This window comes from Thalassophryne amazonica, chromosome 15 (genome assembly GCF_902500255.1).
Source record: "Thalassophryne amazonica chromosome 15, fThaAma1.1, whole genome shotgun sequence".
Taxonomy (NCBI): domain Eukaryota; kingdom Metazoa; phylum Chordata; class Actinopteri; order Batrachoidiformes; family Batrachoididae; genus Thalassophryne; species Thalassophryne amazonica.
The window spans coordinates 95954321-95970198 of record NC_047117.1 but is presented as its reverse complement, the minus strand read 5'-3'; the positions used below and the strand labels follow the sequence as shown (position 1 = coordinate 95970198).

Genomic DNA, 15878 nt, shown 5'->3' with positions numbered 1-15878 from the left:
TGCAGGAAACTCCTGTGGATGATGTACCAGTCCGTAGTGGCCAGCATCCTCTTTTACACTGTGGTATGCTGGGGAGGCAGCACATCCAAGGAGGACACATCCAGGCTGGACAAACTGATCAGGTGGGCTGGCTCTGTGGTTGGCATGAAGCTGGACTCTCTGGTGATGGTGGCAGAGAAGAGAACACTAGACAAACTGCTGGACATTCCGGACCATGCCAGTCACCCTCTGCACACTGTCATCAGCAACCAGAGGTTCCTCTTCAGCCACAGACTGCTGCTTCCCAAGTGCAGGACCAACAGACTGAGAACCTCCTTTGTCCCCAACCCTTTGTTTTTCTTTCTTACTTTTACTTTTGATACTCTGTGTGCTTCTTACTCTGCATGCCGTAGTTTTAGGCAGAAATTGAAGTTTTGGGTGTCCCAAAAAAATTCAGGGTGTCCAAAATTTTCAGCATCGACCAGTGTCACGCATAGCAAACTCAAAGGGGTGTGGGGGGCTCCCTCGTGAAACGTTTGAAAAAAATAGACCCTAAAGATGAATTCTAGTGCATCTAGAGAACCAAATACTAGACCTTAGAAAACTACATTTTGCTTCTTTACACTAATATATTTTCTTTTCTGCCTGACATTATTGTTAATATGAACCTATTCCCTTTCTTACCTTCTTTAAATGTTACCTTTTTTCCAGGTAGGGGTTTCTTTTCTTTGGTGGTGGTTTTCAACTTTCCCTGAACTTGTACCCGTCCTGTGTCTGACTCGACTCACTCCATCTCAGTGCATGTGCTTGTTTAAACTCCCTGCAGCTGCAACATTGCTTCTTTCTGTGCCCTAAAGTCTGCATCTATGTAGATTCTGAAATAGTCTCTCTCTCTCTCTCTCTCTCTCTCTCTCTCTCTCTCTCTCTCTCTCTCTCTCTCTCTCTGTCTAAGAAGTTAGCTCTTTAGAATGCTGAAACATGCAAATGTAAAAGAACGGAATGATATTTATGTTTATGTACACGTAAATGGTGCTGTTGTTGGGTGAGTGGCTGAAGTTTCATCTCTTGAACACCAGGTGGCGGACCCACGCAGAGTAAATGTTCCATTTTAAAGACGGAGAGCATTTCCAAAATGCAACGAAAACCACCAAAAAAATAAATAAGTCCTTAATTTCCTAATATTTGGAGTCAGTCTGGTTCAGGGGTCTACAACCTTTACTGTCAAAAGAGCCATTTTTGCCCATCCTCCACAAATAAGTTTGACCTTTAAAATGAATGAATAAAGATAACACAGTTTCTAAAGTTTTTCTATATACAGTTCAAATTTATTTATTTATTTATTTATTTAAATTGTAGTTTTTGTTTTGTTTTTTACAACCCCAAATCAGAAAAGTTTGGATGATATGAAAAATGTGTGTGTGTGGGGGGGGGGGGGGGGGGGCACAATGATCCTGACATTGAGGTCAGCTTTAACGTATTTTATTTGGTAATATACATCCATTCCTAAATTTAAGGCCTGCAGCATTTTCCAAGAAACGTCAGAGGATGAAAACATGAACATTTCCAAATCAGTGAATATTTCTTAGACTGTTCCTTTCCATCAGTCATTCAGAAATACAAACAGTGTGGTACTTTATAGTAAATCTGTGTCAGGTAGGCAGTTCTCAAAAACTAAATGTCCATGCTGGAAGGAGACAAGTGAGGGAAGCCACCAAGACACAACTCTGGAAGAACTTTTGGCTTCTGTGAGTGGAGAAACTGGGAATAGTGCAACATTTTTATTTTTATCTTCATTTTACATATAGTCCCAACTTTTTCTGGTTTGTGGTTGTTTCTGCTGCATTTCTGAAATACAGAGCTGCTATAAAGAAAAGTGTGAACATTTTATTGTTTCTTAAAACTTTGTAGAACAAACACCAAACTCTTAGAAAGAAGGAAAAATACATGGACAAGTGCAGGAAAACTTTGATATAAACTGAACAGAACAATGCAGGCTGATTTGACCCCATATTTTTTTGTATTTGCGTGACCATCTCATGGGACTTGTCTTGGTCACGCCACATTAACCGGACAGTGAAGATGGCCAGACAGCATCTGTTCTTCCTCAGATGCCTTAGAGACTTTTGACTCCCCCTCAGAGTGCTCAGAAATTTTTAGACCTGTACCATTGAGAGCATTCTGTGTGGGAGTATCATCACTTGGATGGGCAGTTGCACCAAACAGTACTTTTTTGCCCTTAAGAGAGTAGTCCACTCTGCGGTGAGGACTATCAAAACTGCGCTGCCTGACCTGCATGACATTTACTCTAAAAGATGCAGGTCGAGGGCAGAGAAGATCCTCAGCCTGCCCCATCACCCTGGACATTCCCTCCTCTCTCAGTTGCCATCTGGTTGTCGGTTCTGTTGCTTAAGAATCAATACCGAGAGGATGAGGACAAGCTTCTTCCCCCAGGCCATTCGTTTACTGAATTTGAAATAGGGAATTTCAGTTTTTGTTTGCATATTTAACCCCCCTATTACATTATGCATAACCCCCTGACAACTCATCTGCGTATTTGTACATCTGTAAATAATATTTTATATATATATATATATATATATATTTTTTTTTTTTTTTTCACTTTTATTGCACCTTTTACTTTTGTGTTTATGATTTTGTGCTTTTGCTATTGTTGTTGTTCTTGTTTTTGTCAGCAGGTACAAAGACACTTTTCACTGCATTTTACATATTGTATATTTGCATGTGACAAATAAACATGTTGACTTGAAATAAGAATAAAATAAGAGGTAACTAAGAGGGGCAAGTTCACCTTCACGGAGCCAGGTTTCAGTTAAGAACATAAAATCCAGTTTACGTGAAGTAAGAAGATGGTTCAGTAAAAGCATTGTCGGTCCAGCTTCAGCCCGCTGACTGTTTAAGGTGTCAAGTTTTGGTTTTGTCTCTGTGCTTCAGGTGCTTGTCCAGAGCGGCCGTATTCCCATGGTGTACCTGGAGTGTGTATCCTGTAAGGCCCAGTCCATCTACAACATCAGCCAGAACTCCTACGTCTACCTGAAAGGGACCTGCACGAACTGCCAGAGCTCGCCACGAGGGGTAAACGCACAAACTCATCACACGCCACCAGGCCGCCGTTAGCACGTCCAGCCTCACTCCACCGCTTGTGGAGAGACTTGAGAAGGATGTCATCAATATTGTTAAGTCACTCATTCATTTTCTGCCACTTATCCACGTCGCGGTGGGAGTATACAAAGCAGCTAATCCCACACTTACCTATGAATGAATGAATTCTATTTATTCAGCACACAGATGAACAACAACAAAAACTCATAAAAAGAACAAATCAACAGTGAACCCGTGTGGCCAAAGGGTGAAGGCAGAAGAGAAGGTTATAAATACTCTCCCCTTATACCATAAAAATAATGTATGCATCTATAAATATATACAGTGAAGAAAATAAGTATTTGAACACCCTGTGATTTTGCAAGTTCTCCAACTTAGAAATCATGGAGGGGTCTGAAATTTTCATCTTAGGTGCATGTCCACTGTGAGAGACATAATCTAAAAAACAAATCCGGAAATCACATTGTATGATTTTTTTTAATAATTTATTTGTATGTTACTGCTGCAAATAAGTATTTGAACACCTGTGAAAATCAATGTTAATATTTGGTACAGTAGCCTTTGTTTGCAATTACAGAGGTCAAATGTTTCCTGTAGTTTTTCACCAGGTTTTCACACACTGCAGCAGGGATTTTGGTCCACTCCTCCATACATATCTTCTCCAGATCTTTCAGGTTTGGAGTTTCAGCTCCCTCCAAAGATTTTCTATTGAGTTCAGGTCTGCAGACTGGCCAGGCCACTCCAGGACCTTGAAATGCTTCTTACGGAGCCCCTCCTTAGTTGCCCTGGCTGTGTGTTTGGGGTCATTGTCATGCTGGAAGACCCAGCCATGACCCATCTTCAATGATCTTACTGAGGAAGGAGGTTGTTTGCCAAAATCTCACAATACATGACCCCATCCATCCTCCCTTCAATACGGTGCAGTCGTCCTGTCCCCTTTGTAGAAGAGCACCCCCAGAGTATGATGTTTCCACCCCCATGCTTCATGGTTGGGATGGTTTTCTTGGGGTTGTTCTCATCTTCTAAACATGGTAAGTGGAGTTGATTCCAAAAAGCTCTATTCTGGTCTCATCTGACCACATGACCTTCTCCCATGCCTCCTCTGGATCATCCAGATGGCCACTGGTGAACTTCAAACGGGCCTGGACATGTGCTGGCTTGAGCAGGGGGACCTTGCTGCTCTGCAGGATTTTAAACCATGACAGCATCATGTGTTACTAATGTAATCTTTGTGACTGTGGTCCCAGCTCTCTTCAGGTCATTGACCAGGTCCTCCTGTGTAGTTCTGAGCTTTCTCAGAATCATCCTTACCCCATAAAGTGAGATCTTGCATGGAATCCCAGACCGAGGGAGATTGACAGTCATCTTGTGTTTCTTCCACTTTCTAATAAATAATCATAACAGTTGTTGTCTTCTACCAAGCTGCTTGCCTGTTGTCCTGTAGTCCATCCCAGCCTTGTGCAGGTCTACAGTTTTGTCCCTGGTGTCCTTAGACAGCTCTTTGGTCTTGGCTATGGTGGACAGGTTGGAGTGTGATTGATTGAGTGTGTGAACAGGTGTCTTTTATACAGGTAACAAGTTCAAACAGGTGCAATTAATACAGGTAAAGAGTGCAGAATAAGAGGGCTTCTTAAAGAAAAATTAACAGGTCTGTGAGAGACAGAATTCTTGCTGGTTGGTAGGGGGTCAAATACTTATTTGCAGCAGTAACATACAAACAAATTATTAAAAAATCATTCATTGGGACTTCCAGTGCAGCTAGCGAGAGAATGGCAGCATAAGCAGTTTGCTCCTGACGGTCTTTGGAGTTCAAGCTCCCACAGCTACTCTTGTTACAAACCCTGGGGATTTTTGAAGATGGATACGGGAGTTTTAACAAGAAGTATGAAAAGTGCCAATTTGACTGAAGATGAAGCTGATAAAACACGTGGTGACCAAGGCCACTCCTCGGAGCTAACGTTAGCACGACAAGGCGGAGCTGTGGCTGAACCTTCACTGCGGATTATATTTAAAGAGTTACAGGATTTCAGAAAAGACAGCAGTGAACAATACTCAGACATTAAACATGAATTAAGAAGGGTGAATGAACGAATGGACGAAGCAGAAGGGAGGACTGATGAAACGGAGACTGTGCTACAAGCAGCATCCACGCTAATCAGGAGGCTAACTGAGCGCCAAGCTAACCTCGAGGCGAGGTGCTGGATCAAGAAGGTCGAGGCAGGAGGGACAACCTCAGCATTTATTCAATAAAAGAAGGGAAGGAAGGATCAGATATGGTGACTTTTCTGGAAAACATGCTGAAAAAAAGCACTCGACTTTCCCGGAGATGAAGTACTTGGAATTGAAAGAGCGCATCGCTCCCTGGTGGCTAAACCGAACAATAGCAGTCAAGCTAAAGCCAGATCTATTGTGGTGAAATTTGCCAGCTATTGCATCAAAGAAGAGGTCATACGGAGAGCATGGCAGAAGAAAGAAGTGTTTTGTGACGATGAGCGCTTTTTTGTAGACCACGATTTTCCCACTGAAGTGATAAAGAAACATAATGAATATGGGGAGACCAAAAAAGTGCTCAAGGAGAATCGTATCAAATTCCAGACCCCATACCCAGCCAAGATGTGGCTTTTCTTTAAGGATGGGACTCATCTCTATCAAAATGCAACCGAGGCGACAAGAGACCTGGCTTCCCGGGGGTTTGCAGTCAGTGTGGTTAAACCTACGGTCACCCCTGATCAAAGCGGACGACGCGCGTGGAGTGGAGGTCAGCAGCAGAGCACAGCAGGAGACAACGCGCAGCGGCTGGAGGACCCACACGCCCGTCTCATTGAAAAACTCCAGAGTTTCCAAAGAAGCAGCAACACCAAGGACTGACTATAAGAGCGCCATAGAAGATTGTCATTTGGGTGGAAAACTATCTCCTACTTTACTACTGTCAAAGAATAAACTGTGGCTATAAAGGTAACGTTATGAACAATAAAAGGTTTTGTATTTTTAAATGCACTTTATTTAAAAAAAAAAAGTCGGGGTACCTCCCCCTCTAGCTGCCACCTTATCATGGTGGGGGAGTTTGTGTACCTGGATGATCCTAGGAGCTATGTTGTCGGGGGCTTTGTGCTCCCTGTAGGGTCTCCCACGGCAAACAGGTCCTAGGTGACGGGTCAGACTAAGTGCAGTTCAGAACCTCCATGACCAGTAAAAAAATCAAGGACTGAGACGTCGCCTGGTATGGCGGAGCCGGGGCCCCACCCTTTCAGCCAGTAAGTAAGGGATGCCGTCAAGCTGAAGAAGGAGTCCTACTTATGTCCTACTTATCTTTGTTGGTAGGTGGGACCCCGGAGGCAGCTGACAGGTACCGGCAGGCCAAGCATGCTGCACCCTGTGCGGTCGCAGAGGCAAAAACTCGGGTCTGGGAGGAGTTCGGGGAGGCTATGGAGGAGGACTATAGGTCGGCCTCGAAGAGATTCTAGCAAACCGTCCGACGCCTCAGGAGGCAGAAGCAGCTCTCCACCCACACTGTTAACATGTTCTATGGGAGATATGCACTTAAATGGTTATATATTTACTTGGGGGAAATAACTTTTTGCATCATATTTAAAGTACATGAATATACAGGACATTAAAATAATCTCTTTAATGTGAAGGGTATTTCAAGCCCAGCCAAAAGAAGTAAAACATTCACAAAGGTCAAACGGGAAAAAGCCCAAATTGTATTATTACAATCAATCAACTTTTTTCTTATATAGCGCCAAATCACAACAAACAGTTGCCCCAAGGCACTCCATATTGTAAGGCAAGGCCATACAATAATTATGAAAAACCCCAACGGTCAAAACGACCCCCTATGAGCAAGCACTTGGCAACAGTGGGAAGGAAAAACTCCCTTTTAACAGGAAGAAACCTCCAGCAGAACCAGGCTCAGGGAGGGGCAGTCTTCTGCTGAGACTGGTTGACAAGACAAGAGACAAGAGACTCACCTCTCAAATTTAGAACATGAGAAGATGAAAAGAATGGGATACACTAGAGCTCATTATTCATCATATAATAGTGGACGAAGAAGAAGGGTCATTATATTAATATCCCAAAAAATACCTTTTGAATATGTATCTGAGGAGTCAGACAAGGAAGGGAGATATACAGTGGTAACAGGAAGGATCAATAATGTATTAATTACCCTTTGTAATGTCTATGCTCCACCTGGAAGTAAATTTTCCTTTTATAGAACGGTGTTTGATTGATGGCTGGAGCATCAGGGATTGTAATCTACGGATCAGATTTTAACCTTCGCTTGAATCCAAATTTAGACACATCTAAAAAGGTACCAACTACAACACTGCACAAAAAAGTAAACTAATAGAGGAACTGGGCATATTAGACCTTTGGAGAGACTTCTATCCCTCAGGCCGTGATTACACCTTCTATTCAAATCCTCACAATACATATTCAAGATTAGATTATTTTTTTTGTTTTTAAAAGGGACCGTAATCGAATGAACAGCTGTGATATTGGCTCTATTGACCTCTCTGACCACGCTCCAATTTCTTGTTTCTTGAATATTGAGGAAACTAAAAGGAACACACTGTGGAGGCTTAACACAAGCATTTTAAACAACCCACAGTTTGTGAGCAAGGTGAGAGAGGAAATAGTCATTTTTGGAATTAAATGACACAGGAGAGGTTGACTCAACAATAGTATGGGACGCTTTAAAAGCAGTCCTTCGTGGTAAAATTATTTCTTGGTGCTTACACAATAAGAAGGTAAAACAACTTAAATACATTGATTGCATAGGAGACTGAAGGATTTTGAAAGACAACATAAAATTAATCAATGCCCAAAACTTTTAGAAGAAATTAAGAAAATCTGAAATGAAATTAATCTGTTGTACTCAAATGAAGTTGAAAAAAGTTTGTCTTTGCAAAACAGAAACATTATGAAGCCGGTCCCAAAGCAGCTAAGATTCTTGCCAGACGGTTACAAAAAGAGAGAGAAGAAAGCACAATATATAAAATTAAAGATCTAAATTCTGGAGCCATTTTGTTTAAACAGGAACATTTACAAGAAGCATTTGAAAAAATATTACAGGAATTTGTACTCGCAACCACCTGTACAAGGTGAACAAGAAATTGAAAACCTTTTGTGCTCTCTTAACTTGTCTTCTCTGTCTGAGGAACAAAATAAAAGTTTGATAGCAGAGATCAATCAATCAATCAATCAACTTTATTTTTATATAGCGCCAAATCACAACAAACAGTTGCCCCAAGGCTCTTTATATTGTAAGGCAAGGCCATACAATAATTATGAAAAACCCCAACGGTCAAAACGACCCCCTGTGAGCAAGCACTTGGCTACAGTGGGAAGGAAAAACTCCCTTTTAACAGGAAGAAACCTCCAGCAGAACCAGGCTCAGGGAGGGGCAGTCTTCTGCTGAGACTGGTTGGGGCTGAGGGAGAGAACCAGGAAAAAGACATGCTGTGGAGAGGGGCAGAGATCGATCACTAATGATTAAATGCGGAGTGGTGCATACAGAGCAAAAAGAGAAAGAAACAGTGCACCATGGGAACCCCCCAGCAGTCTACGTCTAAAGCAGCATAACCAAGGGATAGTCCAGGGTCACCTGATCCAGCCCTAACTATAAGCCTTAGCGAAAAGGAAAGTTTTAAGCCTAATCTTAAAAGTAGAGAGGGTATCTGTCTCCCTGATCTGAATTGGGAGCTGGTTCCACAGGAGAGGAGCCTGAAAGCTGAGATAACTAAAAGATTTTGGCTGAAAGATTAGAGAAGATACTTCCTTTCCTGATCCACACAGACCACACTGGTTTTGTTTTGCAGAGACAAACTCATGATAATATCAGATGCTCATTACATATTTTAAATCACATTCAACATAATAGTCTTGAGGCCCTCTTAGTGAGCCTTGACGTGGAAAAAGCGTTTGATTCAGTCAGCTGGGCTTTTCTGTATAAAGTGCTGGAGCGATTTGGTATACATTCTAATTTTGTTAACGTTATCCATACATTGTACAGTGAACCTTCTGCTCTAAAATCTCTAAAATTAAAATTAATGGTAATCTTACTAGATCCTTCACCCTTCAGCGTGGCGCGAGGCAGGGCTGCGGGTCATCACCGATCCTGTTTGTATTATACACAGAGCCTCTAGCCCAGTGGTTAAGACAGACAGAAAGCATCAGAGGTATAACTATAAATCAAGAAGAGCATAAAGTTGCCTTATATGCCGACGATGTACTAATTTATTTATCAGACCCAAATAATACGTTCCCAGAAGTGATGAACTTATTACATAAGTATGGTTAATACTCAGGTTATTATTTAAATATATCAATCAATCAATCATTCAATTTTTTTATATAGCGCCAAATCACAACAAACAGTTGCCCCAAGGCGCTTTATATTGTAAGGCAAGGCCATACAATAATTATGTAAAACCCCAACGGTCAAAACGACCCCCTGTGAGCAAGCACTTGGCTACAGTGGGAAGGAAAAACTCCCTTTTAACAGGAAGAAACCTCCAGCAGAACCAGGCTCAGGGAGGGGCAGTCTTCTGCTGGGACTGGTTGGGGCTGAGGGAGAGAACCAGGAAAAAGACATGGCTGCTTACATTTAATTATTCACCCTCAAAACAACTTAGAGATAAATACACTTTTAACTGGGATCAACAATTATTAAAATACTTAGGAATTCATTTTAACAAAGATACTTTATCACTAGCAAAAATAAACTATGATCCCTTATTAACAAAAATTAAAGATGATATCAAGAGATGGAACACAGTATCCTTCCTTAGTTTTAGTCGCAGAATTGAAAGTGTAAATATGAACATACTCCCGCGATATCTTTTTCTGTTCCAATCACTTCCAGTGGAAATTACTGAAAAAGAATTTTCAGAGCTGGATAAAATTATTTCAAGGTTTATCTGGCAGGGAAAAAGGCCCAGGATTAAATATAAAATGCTACAACTACCAAAGGGAGAGGAAGGCATGGCCTTACCGTATTTTAAAGGATATTTTTATGCAGCTCAAATAAAACCACTTCTAAATATGTGTTCCTCAAAATTTTCGCTCGATGTTTGTGGACCTGGCTCACATGAAGTTTGGGGCATGTGGCACATACAGGGAGAAAAGACGAGGATGCCCCAGAGGGAGGGCAAATACTCTCACAAAAAAAAATCTGAAAGAGGATCTATAAGATGGATAAGAGAGGGACCTCTGGTGTGTGTAAAATGGATTGACACACGGGAGGTGTCTGTGTGCTCCACCATCCATCATGTGTTTACGGGTGAGACAGTGTGGAGAAGGGTGAAGGATGAGAAGGATGGACGCTGGATGGTGAAAGACATTCCCTGTCCTACCCCAGTGTTGGCTTACAATAAAAACATGGGTGGAGTCGACCTATCTGACCAGGTCATCCAGTACTACTCCACCCATCAGAAAACTGCACATTGGTACAGGACAGTGTTGCTGCACTTCCTTGACATTGCAACCACAGATGGGTTCATCTTGCAGCGTGAGATCAGCAGTGTCAATCAAGTGCAGCCCAGACACACAAGGACTTTATGGTGGAGCTGGTGTGCCAACTGTGTGGCACAGACAAGACAGGTGTCCCACAGAACAGGAGCCAGACCCACGTTTCTGTGCCACTTGTGACAGGCAAAGATCATCGCCAAAAAGCCACAAAAGACAGATTGAGGTGCCAACGGCGCCTTCAGGTGGACAACAAGAGGAGTGACTCACTGTGGAAGTGTCAGACCTGAGATGTGCCCCTCTGTGTTGGGTTGGACAGGAATTGTTTTTTTGAGTGGCACAAATAGTTTGTGTTGCTGCATCTTATTTTGACATCTGATTGTTTTGTAAATAGTTTAGCATTAGCATTTCCTGCACTAGATATTTTTGAAATGTACAAGTTATATTTACATTCTAAATCTTATTGTGATATCTGACTGTTTTGTAAATAATTGTACAAAAATGCCTGAAGCATTTCCTGCATTTATGTAAATAGTTTTTGAATAGTTTTATAGTATTTAACTTTGTTTTGTTGCTACATTTGTACATATGTTTTTGAAATGTATAATTTGTATTTACATTTTAAGTTATTAAAATGGTTTGTTAAACATGTTTGTGGTTTTCACAGTAACAAAACAACCTTTATTCTACTCACATTTTATCTTTTTTGTGTGATTTTAGGTTCACTGTGTTCATACAGTAGGTCAGAATGCATGAGAAACTGTAAAGTCACACAGGTGAGGTTGTGCTGAAAAAGTGACACCAAACAAGACCAGGAAACGCTTTTTAAAGGTAAATTAGAAAGGTCAAACCAAAAGTAGTCAATTATACCCTGGACTCCAGAGGGTTAAGGGGCAGTCACTTGGATGAAGATAGGACTTGGCCTATCTTTGGCCAAGTCTTCTAACCCCACCCCCCACCCCCCCACCCCCCCACCAAGCTCATTCCTGTCCAGTCACTTGAACCAGCCACAAAGAACATTAAAGTGTTTGAGTAGAAACTGATGAAAGGATGAAACATGTTTCCATCTGATGCAGCGCACACCGATGCCTCAGATTCACTCACTCACATTCACTCCCTCACTGATGTCAGCATGTTGTCCACTTGCAGTTTATGGACTTTACTTAACAGTATCTGAGTATGTTTTCCATCTGATCGGGGAATTGAACCTGAGTGTATGTGAACTTCTGCGTTCAGTCAGAACTTGAATTATTGATCAGAGTCAAACAAGACTTAATTTATTGGTTTTGGTCTCCCTCAGCGCTGGAGTGCTGTGACGCTGCAGAATGAGACTCTGGTCCTGAACATTTCCACAACCACCACAGGAAGTGACAGCATGCACCTGGTTCTGCGGCAGGGTGTCCTGCACCACCAGGACTCCTACGTCTTCACCCTTCATGTCACTGATGACAGTCTGGACGGCGAGGGCGCTGCTTCCATCACACTGCACCACAACACACCCCCAGACGGAGGAGAATGCAGCCTGAGAGGAGAAGGCGACAGAGACACTGACTCTGAAGGCTTTCAAGTCCACACCCTACGGGACAGAATCTACTTCAACTGCTCAGGTCGTCAGTACACACAAATCAGAACACGAAAAAAAGGTTTTTGTTTTGCTCATTAGCCTATACCGCGGTCTGTCTGCTGTCAGGTCTGCACATGGTTTTTATCTTCCATCTCCATGCTCAGGTGCTTGAGTCCCCTGGTCTGTTCCACAATCCAGGGGCGTTGGGTGGCCCAGGATCACTGGTCTGTTCCACAATCCAGGGGCGGGGGGTGGCCCAGGATCACTGGTCTGTTCCACAATCCAGGGGCGTGGGGTGGTCCAGGATCACTGGTCTGTTCCACAATCCAGGGGCGGGGGGTGGCCCAGGATCACTGGTCTGTTCCACAATCCAGGGGCGGGGGGTGGCCCAGGATCACTCGTCTGTTCCACAATCCAGGGGCGGGGGGGGGCCCAGGATCACTTGTCTGTTCCACAATCCAGGGGCGGGGGGTGGCCCAGGATCACTCGTCTGTTCCACAATCCAGGGGCGGGGGGTGGCCCAGGATCACTCGTCTGTTCCACAATCCAGGGGCGGGGGGTGGTCTAGGATCACTGGTCTGTTCCACAATCCAGGGGCGGGGGGTGGTCTAGGATCACTGGTCTGTTCCACAATCCAGGGACGGGGGGTGGCCCAGGATCACTGGTCTGTTCCACAATCCAGGGGCGGGGGGTGGCCCAGGATCACTGGTCTGTTCCACAATCAGGGGCGGGGGGGTGGCCCAGAATCACTGGTCTGCTCCACAATCCAGGGGCCGGGGGGTGGCCCAGGATCACTGATCTGTTCTGGTCGGTTTGAGTTGTTAAAGTACTCTTTATAGCTCATTAAGCTTTTAAAGGTAGTCTGGTCCACAAGTATTTGGACAATGACACCACAGTGGAGAAATGAATATCAAGATGTGAAATGTGTTTGTACTGTGGCCTTTCAGCTTCAATATCAGGGGTTTAATAAAAATATGACATTAACCTTTTCAGAATTACAGCCTTTTACAGAGCACAGTTTCTACAGTCACAACACAGATATCTGAAACTGCTTCACAACTGTCTTGGTGGCTTCCCTCACTAGTCTAGTCACTCAGTTTGTAAGAACGGCCTCTTCCAGATGGATTTACTGTGTGGTACCACACTGTTTGTATTTTCTTTTGACTGATGGAAATGTTAATGTGTTCATATCCTGGCTGTCATTATAATCTGACTTTGTGATGTAAGACTGCAGCCGTCGTCTGCAGTCTTAAAGGATCTTTTCACACTGCAGGTTACAGCGACCTCGGGGAGTTGGACACGCCCTTACTTTACAGTTTGGTGGCGACACGCTGCAGAGAACATTACTGCGAGGACTTCTGCGTGTACAAAGGCAGCAGCCCAGAACATTCGGCCTTCCTGCCTCCAGGATTCAAATCGAGCCGCTCTTGTGTCGCCGTGGGCATCATTGTGGAGGACCATCAGGGTGCCGCCATCATCGCACTCAACAAGTACGAGTCATCCACTGTCCTCTTCTCTGGACCCCAGTGGTTTGTCTTTAGGAGATAGAAACTTTCCTCTGTTGTCTCTTAAAAATCTGGGATACCACCACCTCATTTTAGATTTTTACAAATTTGGGACAGGCAACAGCCTCGTTCAGTTCAATTTCAATTCAATTTACTTTCATTTATATAGTGCCAAATCACAACAAAGTTGCCTCAAGGCGCTTCATAGAAGTAAGGTCTAACCTTTCCAACCCCCAGAGCAAGAACACAGGCAACAGTGGGAAGAAAAACCTCAGGCAGACCAGACTCAGAGGGGTGACCCCCTGCTTAGGCCATTCAAACTGTTACAAGGTTTTTATTACAAAGTTTTACAAAGCTGAAGAAACAGGAAACAGAAAATCAGAATAACATCAACCATGTGCATTACTGAGATGAACCCAATCATTGGTGCTGCAGGCAGGGGGTCATCCAGCATGTTGGGGTGCAGGACCAGCGTCCTTCCATTACATCATCAGTGGGCCACAGCACAAGCTGGCCTCATGGTAGAGTACATTACAAAATCAGACTGCAGTGTCTCCCTCAGTGAGGTGGCCACGGGCGGCTGAGTCAGCTTCAGCCAGGGCATCTCGTGGTCAGTCCGGCGCCCTGTGGTTTGCAGCTGTCAGACTTGAATGATGTCATCAGCACCTTGGACAGAGAGAAAAAGAGCAGAATCAGTCAACTGAAAAAACTAGTGTGTCAGAGCAGACCACAGCTAAAACAAGATACAATTAGGGAGAAAGAGTTTTAGCCTGAAATGTTGGAATCAAAGTGGACTTTTTAGTACCAACAGGAGAGCACTGCAGGTGCAGGTTCTGAGGCCTGCTCACTTCTTTTTAACCACATTCTGTGCAGAGCACCAGCAGGCACGTAAGGTTCAACATGTTCATTATATGGGCACCCTTTAGAGCAGGGGTGGGCATCGAGGGCTGAGACACTACAGGTTTTCCATGCAACCATTCACCTCAGCAGGTGGGTTGCTGATGAGCTTCTCCTCTGAACATAAACACCTGGTTGTCAATGAAATCACCTGCTGAGACACCTGATCATTAATGAAATCACCTGCTGAGGTGACTGGTTGCACGGAAAACCTGCAGTGTCTCGGCCCTTTATGGCACATGATTGCCCACCCCTGCTTTAGAGCCTTAAAAACAACAGCAAAGCCTTAATTCAAATCTCCTGGTTTTAGTCGAAGCGATGCTATAAAATGTAATAAACTTGAATTCACTTGAATTAAAGTTTGAATTAAATTGAATTGAATTAAACTTGAATTAAAGGTGCAAAGCAGTAAAAGACTCAGAATAAACGTGTTCGTTCATTTTCTATTCCTGCTTACTCCAGTTAAGGGTCACAGTTGTGGCGTCAGATCAGTCACAAAACCCCACTCACATAAAAAATGCGTTCACGCGTAGATAATAACTACGCATGCGCAAATAATCACTCCACACGTGCACGCAAAGGTGCTGCACATGAGGACCAGCACTCCACATGCTCGCTTGAACTTGATCTCTGCTCGCGCAAAGTTTATTTCTGCTCGCACGCAAAGAATTCCTGCTCGCTTGCTTGAAACTTATGGCACTATGGGGGAGGGAACCAGGTCGGCACTGGGTCTGCTGTGATTGGCCGTCTCTGGAGAGCGAGGTTTGATTGACAGCCCTCCTGTGATGCGGAAGTCAGTTGGAGACAACGGCGTTAAGCGATTATCACCTCGTTTCTGCTTCAGACTTCACTCTAGTCATCATCTATCAGCGACAGATCTCTGAAGCTTCTGTACAACAATCATTCCCACATAAATTCAGCATTATTTCATCACAAATAACAAAGTCCTAAAAATCACCTCCTGACACTCGTCTGCAGACTGACTGTTCACCCAAACCGATCAAAGGGAATAATGTGATTATTAACCATCAGATTGTTGGGAAAGTGTAGAGACAACCCCCGCCCACAACAGCTGGGCGTAAATGAACGGACAATGGATAAGCCAAAAACAACAATTTACTGTTGTGAAGTGCACAACGAAATACAAACAATCACAAATTTTTGGAGTCAGTCAAAGGTGACGTGTGGGCAGGCTCGAGGATAGAAGACGTCTGTCCAGAGAAGAGCCGGGTCCCACACGATTTCCACTGCCAAAGGATCTGGAGCACACTGGAGCCGTCAAGTCCTGAGTCCCCAGGTGGCCACCGTCTCCAGCTGTCAGATCTGGTACTGCTGGCAGGAAG

At 43.7% G+C, this 15878-nt stretch overlaps 1 protein-coding gene across 1 annotated transcript in view; it reads left to right on the top strand.

The window, feature by feature from the left end:
* The window catches only part of pkd1a (polycystic kidney disease 1a), a 334259-nt gene that overhangs the window by 182943 nt on the left and 135438 nt on the right, over positions 1-15878 (top strand). The window contains 3 exon segments of the mRNA XM_034188324.1: positions 2932-3072; positions 11870-12176; positions 13407-13623. Coding sequence (XP_034044215.1) covers positions 2932-3072; positions 11870-12176; positions 13407-13623 — 665 coding nt within the window.